This window comes from Moschus berezovskii, chromosome 22 (assembly GCF_049115385.1).
Source record: "Moschus berezovskii isolate FMDL1 chromosome 22, NW_MosBer_1.0, whole genome shotgun sequence".
NCBI lineage: Eukaryota > Metazoa > Chordata > Mammalia > Artiodactyla > Moschidae > Moschus > Moschus berezovskii.
Genome location: NC_142481.1, coordinates 7,352,319 through 7,369,314, shown reverse-complemented (window position 1 = coordinate 7,369,314; position 16,996 = coordinate 7,352,319). Strand labels below are relative to the sequence as shown.

General features: G+C 52.5%; 1 protein-coding gene across 5 annotated transcripts in view; it reads left to right on the top strand.

Moving 5' to 3' along the window:
- Positions 1-16,672, top strand: part of MYH14 (myosin heavy chain 14) — a 75,549-nt gene extending 58,877 nt beyond the window's left edge. For all 5 annotated transcript variants that reach the window (XM_055411370.2, XM_088830793.1, XM_055411369.2 and 2 more), the window contains 11 exons: positions 1,112-1,360; positions 4,735-4,947; positions 5,509-5,721; positions 6,834-6,995; positions 7,942-8,070; positions 8,649-8,737; positions 8,831-8,954; positions 11,735-11,943; positions 13,753-13,861; positions 15,534-15,706; positions 15,900-16,672. In XM_055411370.2, the coding sequence (XP_055267345.2) occupies positions 1,112-1,360; positions 4,735-4,947; positions 5,509-5,721; positions 6,834-6,995; positions 7,942-8,070; positions 8,649-8,737; positions 8,831-8,954; positions 11,735-11,943; positions 13,753-13,861; positions 15,534-15,706; positions 15,900-16,059 (1,830 nt within the window). In that variant the 3' untranslated portion in view covers positions 16,060-16,672. The remainder of the gene's footprint in view (positions 1-1,111; positions 1,361-4,734; positions 4,948-5,508; positions 5,722-6,833; positions 6,996-7,941; positions 8,071-8,648; positions 8,738-8,830; positions 8,955-11,734; positions 11,944-13,752; positions 13,862-15,533; positions 15,707-15,899) is intronic.
- Positions 16,673-16,996: the final 324 nt, after the last annotated feature.

Below are 16,996 nucleotides of genomic sequence, written 5' to 3'. Positions count from 1 at the left end.
GGGAGATCCCCAACCTGGCTCCTCCTGGGTTCCATGGCTCACGGGGTGACCCCATGGGCCAGCATGTTGCAAGCCAGACCGCCGCAAGCCAGACTCCCCTACTTTCTGTTCCCACAGCCCCAGCCCTGCACAAACTGCATCCTCTGTCACCTGGATCCTCCCCTCAGCCTCCCTTCAAACCTCCCTGCCTCTAGTCTATCCCCTTCCAGCTCATCCTTCACTTGGTCTTTCTAAACCATGACCTGATGCTGCTCTTTCCTTGCTCACAGACCTCCCAGGGCTCCTCAGCTACCCGCCCTGGACAAAACCCATGCCTCTCACCAGGTTGTCAGAGACCCTGCATTCTCTGGGCCTTATTTTCATCATTGAAATGAAAACCCTTTTCATTTTTTAGGACCTAGCATCCGCCTCTCCTGTTCTAAGAAATTACTCACTACCCCTCTCTGAGCTCCCATAACCCTTCTTTCTCCTTTGTCCCCACTCCAGTCACCCTGACGGGCTAGAACTGTCATTGCCCATGAGTCCCCCCACCAGACTGAAAGCTCCTTGAAGGTGGGACCCCATCAGAGTTAGATCTGGGTCCCTAGCCTAAGCCAACATAGTGCCTGATGTATGGGATGCCTTGAGAAATGCCTGATGAATGAATGATGAATGTATGTCTGTGGATATCCTTCTTTAACTGGAAAACTCCTATGTATACTTCAAGATCCATCACAAATGCTCCCTCCTCCAGGAAGTCTCTTGAATGTTCTCAATAGATTTTTGAACCCGTCTGGTGGACTCCTGTGGCTTCCCTATTTCTACCTTAGCCTCTATCACCCTGCTTGTGACACTCAGTCTCCCCCATCAGACTGCGTGTTCCCCAGGGAAGAACCCAGGTCTGATTCATCTTCTGGGTCCTGTGGGAACCATATTAATGTCCTGAAGGAGCTGGGGCTCCAAGAACTCGCAACCTCATCCCTACTCTTCAGGCAGAAGTGCCCAACGGAGTGAATCATTTCCCTCTTTGGGCCTCAGTCTCCTCATCTGGGAAATGGGGCCCCACCAAATCACACCTGGGTCGCAGACACGGGTGCCACCCTCCATCTCTCTCCTCCACCCCTAACCTCAGCTCTCAGAGTGGCGGCGGCGCCAGGAAGAGGAGGCAGGGGCCCTGGAGGCAGGGGAGGAGGCTCGGCGCCGGGCGGCCCGGGAGGCTGAGGCCCTGAACCAGCGCCTGGCAGAAAAGGCGGAAGTGGTGGAGCGGCTGGAGCGGGGCCGCCGGCGACTGCAGCAGGAGCTGGACGATGCCACGGTGGACTTGGAGCAGCAGCGGCAGCTCGTGAGTGCGCTGGAGAAGAAGCAGCGCAAGTTCGACCAGGTGAGGCAACTCAGGTTAGCCACCTGGGGAACTGGGATGCTCACCCACGCTGCCCATCACGGTCGTTGTGAGCGATGAGTAACAGGTGATGTCACAGGTCAGCTGTGAACCTTCGAGGACCTACGGGCAAGATGCCTCTTGCCTCTGAGCCCCTGTAGGAGAGAACGCCCATCGATCCTGGCTTATGTCTCCTGCCCCCAAATAATTACTGCTGGTGCCCACTGTTACTCCCAGAGGCGTCCTGCAGATACACCAGAGGGTACTTAGTAAGGCGAAATGAAATAACACATGTTGCTTCTCCTGCTGACTCACTGTGGACCTCAGGCAAACTGCTTGTCCCATTTCAGCCTCAGTTTGCCCATCTAGAAAATGGGGAGAAGGGCATTCCCTGGCAGTCCAGCGACAGGACTCTGTGCTCTCACTGCTGTCATTGTTGTTCAGTCACTAAGTCGCGTCTGACTCTTTGCAACCCCATGAACCGCATCGCTCCAGTTTGATCCCTGGTTGGGGAACTAAGATCCCACAAGCTATGCAGTACAGCCAACAAAAAAAAGAAGAAAGAAAAAATTGGAAGTGGGGATAATTACTAAGCATCTGACAATGTGAGAATGGAATAAAATTCTCAAAAACCCCAGAGCATTAAGCTCAGGCAACCCTGAGGTTCACCTCCCAGTTGGGGCCCTTTCTGGCTATGTGGCTTGGGCAAATCGCACAATCTTTCTGCCTCATTTTCTTCATCTGGAAAATGGGAGAGTCCTTGTTTTTGCCTTCATTTTTGAAAGGAATTTTCACTGGCTGTTGAGTTCCAGGTTTTATTCTTTCCACACTGGGAAGAGATCGTTCCGTGTTCTGGGGCCTCCACTGTTTTAGATTGAAAGTTAGCAATCATCTAACTCCTGGTCTCCCTGTAGGTAATGTGATGCTGTTTTCTAGCTGGTTCAGACTTTTTTCTCTTTATCTTTGCTTTTTAGCAGTTTGATTATGACATTCAGTTGTGGGGGTTTGTGTTTATTCTGCTTCAGTTTGCCAAGCTTCCAACAGCTTTGGGTTAGTGTTCTTGCTCAGATGTGGAAATCTTCAGCCATTATTTTTCAAATATTTTTCTGCCCCATTCTCTCTTTCTTCCCTCTTCTTCTCAAACTCCAAATACATGTATGTTTGATTGCTTGATACTATTCCACAGATCATTGAAAAAAATTTAAAAGAATTAATTTGTTTTATATATATATATATATAGACATGGTTAAGCAGGAGATGGCAAGAATGAACACTGACATCATAGGAATCAGTGAGCTAAAATGGACAGGAATGGGTGAATTTAATTCAGATGACCACTATATCTACTATTGTGGGCAAGAATCCCTTAGAAGAAGTGGAGTAGCCATCATAGTCAACAAAAGAGCCTGAAATGCAATACTTGGATGTGATCTTAAAAAGGACCCAATGATCTCAGTTTGTTTCCAAGGCAAACCATTCAATATCATAGTAATCCAAGTCTATGCCACAACCACTGGATGCTGAAGAAGCTGAAGTTGACCAGTTCTATGAAGACCTATAAGGCCTTCTAGAACTAACAGCAAAAAAAAAAAAAAAGATGTCCTTTTCATCATAGGGTATTGCAATGCAAAAGTAGGAAGTTAAGAGATACGTGGAGTAACAGGCAAGTTTGGCCTTGGAGTACAAAATGAATCAGGGCAAAGGCTAATGGAGTTTTGCCAAGAGAACAAACTGGTCATAACACCCTTTTCCAATGACACAAGAGCTGACTCATCGGAAAAGACACAGATGCCGAGAAAGATTGAGGGCAGGAGGAGAAGGGGATGACAGAGGATGAGATGGTTGGATACCATCACCAACTCAATGGATTGAGTTTGATCGAACTCCAGGAGCTGGTGAAGGACAGGGAAGCCTGGCATGCTGCCGTCCATGGGATCACAAAGAGTCGACATGACTTACCCACTGAACAGCAACAAATATACATATAAATATATATATATATTTGTATGTCTTGTAAGTTTTATTGTTCATCAATTGCTATGTCATAAAAAAACAGTGAAGGTTTGAAGTACATTTTAAATTTTATGTATTTTTTTTCCTACTATGACTACAAGAGGAAGAAAGAAAACCCTTTCCTCTCTTGGGTATATAAAGCAAGGGGCTGATCAATTTGATCCATTTAAGGTTTTTCCTTTTTTTGGCCTAAAATTTCCTTTCATTTAATTTTTTTAAAACTTGAAGCGTAGTTTATTTACACTGTTGTGTTAGTTTCAGCTGTACAGCAAAGTGACTCATATATTTATATATGATACATAGATTCTTTTTCAGATTCTTTTACTTATAAGTTACTAGACGATATTGAGTAGTTTCCTGTGCTTTACAGCAGGTCCTTGTTAATTATCTGTTTTATATATAGCACTGTCTATCTGTTAATCCCAGATTCCAAATCTGTCCATCCCCCGTTTCCCTTTTGGTAACCACAAGTTTGTTAGCTTGTTTTCTATATCTGTGAGTCTGTTTTGTAAATTCATTTAATTCCATCATTTTTTTTAAGATTCCACCTAGAAGTGATATCATATGATATTTGTCTTTGTCTGTCTGGTTTACTCCACTTACCATGATAATCTCTAGGTCCATCCATGTCGCTGCAAATGACGTTATTTCATTCTTTTTCATGGCTGAGTAATATTCCATTGTATATACAGGCCACATCTTCTTTATCCATTCCTTCATCCAGGGACATTTAGGTTGCTTCCATGTCTTGGCTATTGTAAATAGTGCTGCAGTGAACACTGGGGTGTATGTATCTTCTCGAATTAAAGTTTTCTCCAGCTCTCTGCCCAGCAGTGGGATTGCTGCATCATTTGGTAACTCTAGGACCTCCCAGGTGGCACAAGTGCTAAAGAACCTGCCTGCCAAAGCAGGAGACACTGGAGTCTCGGGTTCCATCCCAGGGCCAGGAAGATCCCCTGGAGAAGGGCATGGCAACCTACTCCAGTATTCTTGCCTGGAGAATCCCATGGACAGAGGAGCCTGGCAGGATACAGTCCATGGGGTCACAAAGAGGCCGACAGGGCTGAAGCGACTGAGCACTCTGGCACATGGTAACTCTGTTTTTAGTTTTTTAAGGTACCTCCTCACTATTCTGCAGAACAGCAGCACCAGTTTACATTTCCATCCACAGAGTGATCCACTGAAGAGCGAGCTGGTCCAGGAACCAGTGGAACCTTTAATCCCTCTACCTCCAACTGTGTCTCTGCCTCTGTCTGTCTGTCTGTCTGTCTGTCTGTCTCTCCGTCCTTGGCCCCTGTCCCTTCCGCATCCCCTTGTACATTCCTTCTAGCTAACCTGTCTCCCCATCTCCCTCACCCCGGAAGCTCCTGGCGGAGGAGAAGGCGGCGGTCCTGCGGGCGGTGGAGGAGCGGGAGCGGGCGGAGGCCGAGGGCCGCGAGCGCGAGGCCCGGACGCTGTCACTGACCCGGGCCCTGGAGGAGGAGCAGGAGGCGCGCGAGGAGCTCGAGCGGCAGAACCGCGCCCTGCGGGCCGAGCTGGAGGCGTTGCTGAGCAGCAAGGACGACGTCGGCAAGAGCGTGAGCGGCCCCGGGTCCCCGGGACACACAGACACGCACACACACACACACACCCGTGGGCGACCACGCGCCCACCCCCACCCCGTGACGCTGGGGCGCACAAGCACACGTGTGTGCTCTCCCACACGGAGGGTGAAGGGAACCTGGTTCCCTGGTTCGCGCCGCACCCGGGAAGTGAGGAAAGCCAGGCGTCAACAGGCAACGGTTCATGGGCCCAGCACGCGGGGAAAATCTTCCAGCAAACATCTGTGCATATCTCGCTCTGAGGGCGAGAGCTTCTTGGAAAACAGCCGTGTGCAGGTGCGTGTTCACGAAACGTGAGCGGACTGTCCCGTTAAACACACCTGCTCACGTGTATACACCGAGCTCGCGAGCAGCTCATGCCATGTGTAGGTGACTCCGGACAAGAAGGAGCTAGGACGGGCATGGCCCGCTGCCTCCCCCCGGCTGTCAACGCTCCCCTCCCCTCTAGCCGAGCGTAGGCCTCCGGGCCTGGCCTCCCGCCGCCTCGGTGGTGCAGGTGCCCGGGGCTCACTCTCGTTCTGCCGGCCACCCTCCCAGGTGCACGAGCTGGAGCGAGCCCGCCGCGTGGCCGAACAGGCAGCGAGCGACCTGCGAACGCAGGTGACAGAGCTGGAGGACGAGCTGACGGCAGCCGAGGATGCCAAGCTGCGCCTGGAGGTGACCGTGCAGGCCCTGAAGGCGCAACACGAGCGGGACCTGCAGGGCCGCGACGAGGCGGGCGAGGAGAGGCGGCGGCAGCTGGCCAAGCAGGTACGGGCAGGGCGCCGCCCAGCTCGGCGTGCCCGGAAGGCTGACCCACCCGCCTGCTACTGTGGGTTTCTACCCAGGTCCCACCTACTAGCCAGCCATCCCCCTGTTCCCCAGCCCGCTCACCCACCATGGCCCAGGAACGCACAGGCACAGGGACCCATTCTGACACCCTCCATCCACTAACCCATCCACCCAGCTACCATCCCATCTACTGAGCCAGCTGCCCAGCCGCCCGTACACGCCCAACACTGCTGCACAACCAACTCTGCATCCCACTTCTCTCACCCAGTGGTCTAGTCAACCTCCTCTCTCCAGCCAAACCGCCCCAGTATCTACCCACCTCCTCCGCATCCCCAGCCCACCCGTATGCCCATTTACCTGCGCACTGGCCAGCTTGTCTTCACCCCACTCCTCCGCGGCTTTCTCCCTGTTTCATTTATTTCTTCGCCCGCCCCCTCGTTCACGCCATATTCCTCTCTCTGCGCGTCATTCTTCCTTCTCCATTCAGTGGAGGAATTTCCTAGGGTCTGCAGCGGGCAAGGCTTTTCACTCGGTGCTGTGTGTTGAGCGTCGGCGGGGTGGGGCAGCCCTGAGTATTACAAAGAGCCCTCTGGGGCCATGTGGGCAGCAGACTGCAGCAGGGGAGACTGGAGTTGGGAAGCCCAGAGCAAGTGATGAAGAGATGATTGAAGGCTGGGACGGGGAGCAGTATCTGAGCGTTTCTTTTTAAATCTCCCTTGGCCCCAATGACCCAGCCATGGGTTCATGCACGATTTTGTCCTGAGGGCACCAGGGAGCCAGCCACAGAAGGGCCATGAGCAGTGTCAGCTGTGATTGTAGAAGGACCTTTCTAGAGCCTTCAGGAATGGGCTGGAGAGGAGTGATGGAAGCACAGAGGAGGCTGGGGCAAGAGGGAGGGATAAGGCCTGAGCCAGGGCTGTGGGGTTGGAGAGGATGGTTGGGTTTGTGGCAGAGATAAGGCAAGGGGCAGGAGGAGTGGGGCTGGAGAACTGGGCAGGGGCTGGAGGGTAGACCTCTCTGCCACTGGCATGTAGGGGGAGCCTGGGCCTCCTGTCCCCTGAGCCCACCCCTGCCGACCTCCCCTCTCCCAGTTGAGGGACGCAGAGGTGGAGCGCGATGAGGAACGCAAGCAGCGTGCTCTGGCCGTGGCCGCCCGGAAGAAGCTGGAGGCCGAGCTGGAGGAGCTGAAGGCTCAGACCACGGCGGCCGGGCAGGGCAAGGAGGAGGCGGTGAAGCAGCTTCGCAAGATGCAGGTAAGGGGTGGGGCTTAAGCCGCGGAAAGGGGAGTCCCCGCCCTCGCTCCGGCTCCAGAACCGGCTCGGACCCTGCCCTCTAGATCCCAGGAGCAGCACCCACGTTAGGCAACAGCTCTATCCATGCCCCAAAGACTCAACTGGTTCTTTTTATGTTTTTTAGTTCCTTTACTTAAATTGCTTAATCTTTGGGACTTCCTTGCGGCCCAGTGATGAAAACTCTGCGCTTCCACTATAGAAGGCACAGGATTGATCTCTGGTCAGGGAACTAAAATCCCACATGACGCAGGATGGAGACATAAATAAATAGTTGCCAGGTAGCAGAGTGGCCGGAAGTGTAAACGCCAAGGTCAGGCATCCTGGGTTCAGGTCGTGACTGTGCCACTCACCACCCTGAGTGCGTTGCTGAACCTCTCTGTGCCTCAGTTTCTCCATCTGTACACTGGGTAGGAAAATAGTCCCCACCGACTGGAGTTGTGAGGATTAAGGTTGTCAGTATGTGTACAGAATAGAGACTGGCCCAAGGTAAGTGATCGGTGTTTTCTATCACTTTTAGTGGACAAGCTGCTTGACTTGAGGATCTTAGTTCCCCCACCAGGAATCGAACCCTCGCCCCCTGCAGTGGAAGCGCGGAGTCTTAACCGTTGAACTGCCATGGAAGTCCCTCCCAACTCTATTAAAGAGTCCACATATTATCCGCACTTTACGCTTGCTTTAATTTTGATGTGCTTCTTTTTTTAAAGAAATGAGGCCCAGAGACAGGGGGACGGTGGGGAGAGCTGGCCCATGGTCACACAGCCAGTGGCTGGGAGCGGGGTGCAGAAGCCCAAGTCCTCAGGGCTCTGCTTGCTCACGGGGAGTCCCCCTCGCGGACTGCGAGGGTAGCGGGGCTGGGGGCATTCCCTGTGACCTGGCTGGGCCCACTCACTCTCTCCGTTCCGCTCAGGCCCAGATGAAGGAGCTGTGGCGGGAGGTGGAGGAGACGCGCAGTTCACGAGAGGAGATCTTTGCCCAGAACCGGGAGAGTGAGAAGCGCCTCAAGGGGCTAGAGGCGGAAGTGCTGCGGCTGCAGGAGGTGATGCCGGGGTGGGCGGGGCTCAGGAGGGTGGGGTCGCGGGTGGGCGGGGCCAGGGATGTCCCGGAGCCCCGCTAGGGTCCTGAACCGGAAAGCCACAAGGTCGGTGTGGGGACCGGCTAGAGTAGGGAGATTGGAGGCAGGGAGGCTGGAGGGGGACGGTGAAGCCTGAGCCGGGACGCTGAAGAGGGAACAAACAGCGTAAAGGAGCAGGATGGACAGGGCTTTGGGTGGTAAGGGGGCAGAGGAGGAGAGGAGAGGGGGTCTGGTCTGATGACTGAGGGAAACCGGAGGAGGAACTGGTCTGAAAAGAGATGCTGGGCTCAGTGAGGAGGCCATGAGGGTGAGGGATCCTGGCGGGCGGGCAGCAAGAAGTGGACACGGATCTGGGGCTGCGGAGATGCATTTAGGAGACATCTGCCTGTAGACTGAAGCTCATTCCAAGGTTATCTAGGGCAGCATGTTCAAGTGCAGTGAAAAAAAGATCAAGAGACTTGAGGCTTGAGGGGTAGGGAGGCCAGTGCTCAGCCAGCCTCCCATCACCACAGCTGACCACCTGCCTATTTTGCTCGTTCCAGGAACTGGCCGCCTCTGACCGTGCCCGGCGGCAGGCCCAGCAGGAGAGGGATGAGATGGCAGATGAGGTGGCCAACGGCAGCCTTAGCAAGTGAGTGGCCCACGGTAATGTGGGGCAGGGCGCCCTCTTCTGGCCATCCTTCCCTCTCCTCTTCCCCGACCTTGCCCTGCCTGTTCTCCCTAGAGCTGCCATTCTGGATGAGAAACGTCAGCTGGAGGGGCGCCTGGGGCAAATGGAAGAGGAGCTGGAGGAGGAGCAGAGCAATGCAGAGCTGCTCAATGACCGCTACCGAAAGCTGCTCCTGCAGGTGAGCACAGCTGGGTCACCCCCTGCCATCCTGAGGCCCCACTGACCTGGGACCATAACACCTTCAGTCCTCTTTTTTCAATCCACATAGGAAAAGGGAATATTTGAGTTGGGTTTTGAAGGTTGAATAGGAGTTCTCTAGGTGGGGGAGGAATAAATGCATTCATTCTGTTGTATTTCTGAGGCTTCTTGAAGGCTGGATCCAGGGAGCATGATGCTGGTAATATAGGTTTCATTCCAAGGCTTCTCCTGGCTTATAAGTGGCGACTTATAGGTGGCCATCATCTCATCCTGCAATCACTGAGCTCAACTTTCTGTGCATGCAGGGGTAGCAAGAGAGAACAAGCTATCTGATACCTCCTTATAAGGGCACTAATGCCATCATGGGGGCCCCACCGTCTTATCCTCATCAAGTCCCAATTACCTCCCAAAGGCCCCATTTCCAGATACACACTGGAGGTTAGGACTCATATGAATTTGTGGGGCAACATTCAGTCCATAATACACCAGTTCCCCAGGAAGCTAGCCTGGTGATTTCAAAAGCATTTAGAAGTCTACCTGGAAAGGGTCCCAACTGGCCCCAAATGGAGCAGCTTGAGCTTCAACCAGGGTCATAATTACAACTGATTTAAATCCATCAAATCTGTTTAAACCCTCAAGTACACAATTAAAAAAAATACTAGTCACTGTATTAGCTGCCTGAGGCTGCTGCAACCAATTGCCACAAACTAGGTGGCTTAAAAAGACAGTAACTTATTCTCTCACAGTTCTGGAGGTCAGAGGTCCAAAATCAAGGTGTCATCAGGTTTGTTCTTTCTGAGGGAGCATCTCTTCCAGGCCTCTCTCCTGGTTGCTTCTCAGCAGCCCTTGGCTCGTAGATCCATCAGGCCGGTCTCTGCCTCTGCCTCACATGGCCTTCCCTGTGTCTTCTTTGTGTGTCTGTGCCTCTTTCCCTTCTTGCAAAGACACCAGTCACATTGGATTTAGTGCGAGGCTGTTTCAGTTGCTAAGTCACGTCTGACTCTGCGACTCCATGGACTTGAGCCCGCCAGCCTCCTCCGTCCATGGGATTCTCCAGGCAAGACTACTGGAATGGGTTGCCATTTCCATCTCCAGGGGATCTTCCTGACCCAGGGTTCAAACCTGCATGTTCTGCATTGACAAGTGGGTTTTCTACCGCTGAGAGACTAGGGAAGCCCATTGGATTTAGGGCCCACCCCAATCCAGTATGGGCTTCCCAGGTGGCTCAGTGGTAAAGAACCCACTTGCCAATGCAGGAGACACAGTAGACTCCTGGTGGGCTATAGTCCATGGCATCACAAAGAGTCAGACACAACTGAGCAACTAACACGTCAGAAAGGATGGAGGAGGAAACTGTAGATTAACAGACACTTAAAAATCATGTACAAAAAAATTTTAATGGGCAGCATTCAATATAGAATCTAGGGATGCATCTTTGAATAATAAAACTAAAAAGAAAAAAAAAAAAAAGCAAGGAAGTGATCACCCTAAGAGTCAGGAGGGGGAAATTCCCCGGTGGTCCAGTGGTTAAAACTCTGCACTCCCAATGCAGGAGGCTCGGATCGAACCCCTGGTTGGGAAAATAAGATCCCACAAGCTGCACAGCACATCCAAAAAAGGAAAAATGTCAGGATGACATGTTGTTTGGGGCAAAAGGAAGAGGTTGTTAGTAGAGTGGATGCATGAAGTTCTATTTTTTGACCTGGGCAGGGGTGACAATGATGTTTACTTTTTATTAACCTATACTGGAGTGGGTTGTCATTCCCTGGCCCAAAGGATCTTCCCAACCCAGGGATCAAACCTGGGTCTCCTGCATTGTAGGCAGATTCTTTACCATCTGAGCCACCAGGGAAGCCCAGTCTATTAAGCCATATAGTTGATCTGTGTTTTACTTTTTCTGTCTCACGGTTTTATTTTCCAATAAAAGGTTAAAAAAAAGTAGCATTTGCTAATCACCATGTCGGTCTCTTCCTGTGAGGGTGAAATGAAGTAAAGTATGAATCAGACTTCATCTGACTCATTTCCGTGTCCCCAGCAAAGGACCTCACTCAGAGTACGAGATGAATAAATAAACAGGCACTATTATTAGGGGTGTGGTTACACATTAGCAATATAGTAGCTCCTGTTAATTGAGCTGGCATTTCTCAAAACGATCCTGCATATCATTCTATCAAAACCACCTGAGGTGCTTGTTGAAAATGCGGATTCATGGACCTTATTCCAGACATGCTGAATGAGAATCTCTGGAGGGTGGGATCCTGTGGTCCATTTTTTTTTTCTTCCTTATTTTTTTCACAAGCTCTCTGGATGAGCCTGGTGCAAACAAAAATGTGATAACCCTTGGAATAGACTCATTCACAATCAAAGATAGAATCAACAGCATTTAAACAAGCCTGTGATAGTCATCTGGACTTGTTTATTTATTGGGCTGAGTTGTACAGCATGTGGAACCTCAGTTACCCAATCAGGGATCCAATCTGAGCCCCCTGCATTAGAAGCTCAGGGTCCTAACCACTCTCCTCTTGTGGTCTTATTAAAAATAGAAAAAAACCTATCCAAAAGGTTAAAACCCAGAGCTGGCACTGCTGTTGGCTGATAAGCCAGTCAAGGAAAAATACATTTATTGAGTGTTTAGTATGTGCCAGGCTCTATGCTATGCACTTAACAAGCATCAACTCAGTTATGGGAGGTTCTGACATTTACCTCCCACATTCCCTCTGAGACTTTGCCATGACAGTCCTGCCGTCCCCACTGCTACAGGTAGAATCACTGACCACAGAACTGTCAGCTGAGCGCAGTTTCTCAGCTAAGGCAGAGAGCGGGCGGCAGCAGCTGGAGCGGCAGGTCCAGGAGCTTCGGGAACGCCTGGGTGAGGAAGACGCTGGGGCCCGAGCCCGCCAGAAGATGATCATCGCTGCCCTTGAGTCTAAGTTGGCCCAGGCTGAGGAGCAGCTGGAGCAGGAGAGCAGGTAAGTGGGAATGGAGGGCAACCCTCACGTTCTGGGCAATGAGACAAAAGGGAGCTGTGTTACAAGCACCTGGTTTTGAAACATCCAAAAGGCATCATAATATTAATGGGTGATGATTTCCTGTATCATTTAGGATGCTTTGTGCTGCAAGTAACTGCATTCCCACTATATAATTTAAACAGTAACGTGGCAGTTAGCTATAGCCGCACAAGTGTTGGTAGCTCAGTCGTGTCCAACTCTTTGTGACCCCATGAGCTGTAGCCCATCAGGCATCTCTGCCCATGGGATTCTCGAAGCAGGAATACTGGAGTGGGTTGCCATTTCCTTCTCTAGGGGATCTTCCCGACCCAGGGATGGGATCTTCCTGACCCAGGGATGGAACCTTGGTCTCCTGCGTTGCAGGCAGATTCTCTACCATCTGAACCACCAAGGAAGCCCCGTATGCCGGGAAGCTACCTAACCAACCACCTTAAAATTTCAGTGACTTAAAACAGCATTCGTTTATTATTGTCTTTGGAATGGCTGGTAGGGTCTGCTGATCTGGGTTTGGTGAGCCTCACTCACACATCTTTGCTCAGCTGAAAGTCAGCTAGATGGATTTGCTGCTCTTGGCTGGGCTCTCACATGTCTACAGCCTTGCCTGGGACAGCTCGGCTAACTTGTCTCTGCTCTAGGCTGACCCAGGCTTGTTCATATGACAGAGTGAAGGTTCCAGGAGAGAGAGTTTCTTAGGGCCTAGACTTGGAACTGGTACAATGTCACTTCTGCCACATCCTGTCACTAAAACAAGCCATGTGGCCAGGTCAGACATAAGAGAGTATCCAGTCATGGTTGCCAAGCACCACCCATTGCTGGGGGCCCCATCACATGGAGTTCACCCTAGTATGATGGTCCACACAGGAGAGAATGGATGAGCATCAGGATAGGGAAATTCAGGAGACAGGAGGTAAGGATGGTGCCAGGTGTCTGACCTGCAGATCTAGGTGGATCGTGGGGAACTGGGAGGAGGAGCAGGTTTGGGAGAAGGCGTTGAGCCCAGTGCAGGGTGTACAGGGCCTAGTGGGCAGCTGAGGCTGGGGGCTGAACCAGGCTAGAGCTCAGGAGACAGATTTAGCAGACACCAGGCTAATGGTTGTAGAAACCTGGGGCACAGCTGAGTGCGTCCAAAGAAAGTGTGTGAGTGAGAAAGGAAGACGATGGTTCGGGATGGAGTTTTGGGCTCCCAGAGTGTTCTACAAACACAAAGAGCTTGAAAAGGAAATTGAGAGAAAGAAGAGAGGGAGAAAGAAAATTCCAGGCCAGGGAGAAGGGAGGTCAGGTGGGAGATGATAGGTCCTGAACTGGGGGCTGGGACTGTGAGGCTAAGGAGGGGGCAGGGCAGAGTCCAGGGGGTAGTGGGACAAGGTTTGGGTACTGACAGGCTGGGGGTGGGGCAAAGGAGAGAAAATGGGTGAGGGTGGTGCCTGGCGGTCTGATTTGGAGACTTGTGGTCAGTGGGTCAGTTACCTGAGAGGAGGAAGATTGGGAGCGGGGTGGAGGATACAGTTGAGCATGAGAGACCTAGTGGGAAGTGGAAAACTGGTGTAGACATGGAGACACTTTCAGGAACATCAAGCATCTTAGCTGAAGTCAAGGATTAGATGCCCTGGTGGTAGCCTGGTACCACCAGGCCTCAGTAGACTGTGGGAGTCAGTCGTGAGTGGGTGGGAAGGTGGGCAGAGGCCACTCCAAGAACAGGCAGCCGCTAAACTAGGCTTGGCGGGGGTAGAACCCCAGGTGAGCAGCTCTTTTGATTCTCCCTCTCCTCAGGGAGCGCATCCTCTCTGGCAAGCTGGTGCGAAGGGCTGAGAAGAGGCTTAAAGAGGTGGTGCTGCAGGTGGAGGAGGAGCGGAGGGTGGCTGACCAGCTCCGGGACCAGGTGAGCAGCTGACATCATGGAGAAGCAGTGGGAGTTGGGGGGGGGCACCACCGACTGAGAAGTAGCACGTGACATCTCTAGAGGTAGTGAGCTCCCATCACAAGAGGTGATGTGTGGGTGATGGACGGAAACCCAGCGCAGACCACGTCCTGGGCCTTGGTGCATCAGCGGAGAGCCTGAATTCGTGACTTTGTGGTCTGTAAATTCTGGAATCTAGGAAGAGCCCTGGTGGGGAACTGAGGCAGTTAATGAGACGGAAGAAGTTACATCCTACCAGGAGGCTAGGCCACAGCTTAAACAATAAAGTGGTGTTTATTGAGAGCTTTCTTTGGCCACTGCTAAAGACATAACATGTAGTAACACTTAATTCTAATCAGAACTCATGAGGTAGGTACTGTTGTTTTCTCTCTTATTCATGTCAGAAAACTGAAGTAACTTGCTCACAATTATTTATTTAGTAAGAGACGGAGCCAGAATTCAACCTTGAGCACTTTGGCTGCATATCTGTGCCCTTAATTATTTATTGATCAGTAAATGTGTCCCACATACCGTGCTACCTACTTAAACAAAAAGACAGCATGCTTGCATTCTCTCTTCACCTCCATTTCACGGGTGAGAAAATGGAAACTTTAGAAGGGGGTATAATTTGCCCCAAAGTCACACAGTTAATAAAGCCAGTCTGGATCAGATCCTCCTAGACCCTCTTGCCAGCCTCCACCCCAGGCTCAAATGTGATTGACTCTGTTTGCTGTGTGCCCTTAAAAGCTCAGCTGTGTTTTATTCTCCAATTATTTCACAATTGTTGAGCACCTGCTACGTGCCAGGCACTGTGCAAAGCATTGGAGATATGGCTGTCAACAACACAGAGAATGTCCCTGCCCTCATGAAGTTCACATTTGCAACACGGGAAGAGAAAGACACCGTAAACCTATAAACAAGCAAAGATAATTCCAGATTGTGAAAGCAGTTATGAAGAAAAAAGAGAATAAAGAGAGAGGGGGATACAGAGGACTGGAGAATCCTCCCTAGATTGGGAGGGAGGTGGTCCGGAAGACCTTTCTAAGGAAGTCACATTTGAATTGATACTGAAGGGTGGGAAAGAGCCAGGAAGAGGGAATAGCAGGTGCAAAGACCCTAGGCTATGGAAATCAGCCCGGTGAGTCCCAAGCAAAAAAGCAGAGCAGAGTAACTTGAGAGAATAGTGGGGTTGGGGGGTTGAGTGATACATGAGGTTAGAGGAGTTGTCGGGAGGCAGATTATGTGTGTCCTCTCCTTGGAGAGAGAGATGGTAGGGTCTGAGGGAGGGTCTCACTACAAATGGCGTGATCCATGTGTTTATGGGAAGAAGACCCTGCAAGGGCCTGGAACGCCAGGCTGAGGTGCTGGCTGGGACCTTGTCCCAGGGGCACTGAAGAATCATGGGAAGACCTTGAGCAGGGCAGAGGCAGGGTCAGATCTGAGCATAGAGAGACCCCTCTGAGGCCGAGTGGCGGGTGGTCTCGCGTTTGAGCCTGACCTGGAGGCTGGTGAGAAGATCTAGGAGAGCCGAACAAAAGCGTGAACAGCAGGCAGGGCGTGTGACAGGCAGGATAGAGGAGGGATGGAGATGTGGGGAGCTCTGGGTGAGAGCTGCACCCAGAGACATGACCTGACGCCCCTGCTCCCGCAAAAGCTGGAGAAGGGCAACCTTCGAGTGAAGCAGCTGAAGCGGCAGCTGGAGGAGGCCGAGGAGGAGGCTTCCCGGGCCCAGGCGGTCCGCAGGAGGCTGCAGCACGAGCTGGAGGATGTCACCGAGGCCTCCGAGTCCATGAACCGGGAGCTGAACACGCTGAGGAACCGGCTCCGGTAAGGCCACCCCGTCCGTGCACGCGCAACCTCTCTGCATAAACCCCCAGCTCCCGCGTCTTCGCTCTGTGCCCTCATCTCTCTGTGCCCCCCTCCCCATTTTATTCTGTTTCTCCGTATCCCCACGCCTCTCACTTTTCTGTCTCCCCTCCTCCCGTAATTGCCTCCTGGTCTCTCCTCCTCTCCCCCGCAGGCGCGGACCCCTCACCTTCACCACCCGCACGGTGCGCCAGGTTTTCCGGCTGGAGGAGGGCGTGGCGTCTGACGAGGAGGCGGCGGCGGAGGAGGCGGAGCCGGGGTCCGGGCCCCCGCCCCCGGAGCCCGAAGGGTCTGCTGCGGCCCCACCGCAGTGACCCTACCCTGCCCCCAGCCGCCGGGCCCTCCCTCCTTGGCCCCCGCCAGGTGCCTGTCCTGAGAACCGCCCTCTGGCTTCTTGCACTTTGGAAACGGTGCCGCCTTCCGGCATGACTGCACTTATCCAGCCCACTCCGGGAGTCCCGGAAGACTTCCCCGTGAATCCCTGAACAGAGGAGCAGGCAAGCAGGGATCGCGGACTAGGGCGATCTCACTTGGGAGAAATTCGGGTGTGGTCGGCAAGCTGAGTCCCCATGCAGCTCCAAATCCTTCCTTCGGTTATGAATGATCTTTGTCAGGGACTTTGGGTCTCCACGCCCCTTCCCCTCCCTCCCCACCCCTCCCTCTTTCCCTATCCCTCTCTCTCTCCACTTAGCCACCGACCCCGGACCTTATGAGCAACAGCACCCTGAGCTCCAGGCGGCCCTCAGCCTTTGACCTTTGCAAAAGGGCAGGATAAGGGGACCTCACACATCCCCCCTCCCCTCAGGTTCCCTCCCGTTGCTCTTGTGTGATCACAGTCCAGCTGGAGTTTCCCATGGGGGCTGGAGGACGCCCCATACCCTCCCAGCCTTCAAACTGTGGCAGAAATAAACTCCAGCCCCGACTGAACCCTGCGGGCTATGTGTGTTCCTCCAGGGGTAGGGAGACAAGGCAAGGGGCGTTGCGGCGTGGGGGGGCAGTCGGTTGGTTCTAATCCAGATGGTCGGTGTCGGGGACCTCCCCGCTTATCCAGCTTTTAATGTGGAAGAAATCATTTCCCTCTCATCCGGCCTCCCTCCGAGGTATCCCCTCCATTATACAGATGGGAAAACTGAGGCTCAGAGCTGCAGGGTCCCTGGCTCCACACCTCCCAGTCAGCGAGTGGTAGGAGGGAGGGCTGCACTCTAGCTGACCCTCAAGTATTTGCAAAGCAACGACTGTGGTGACTGTTGA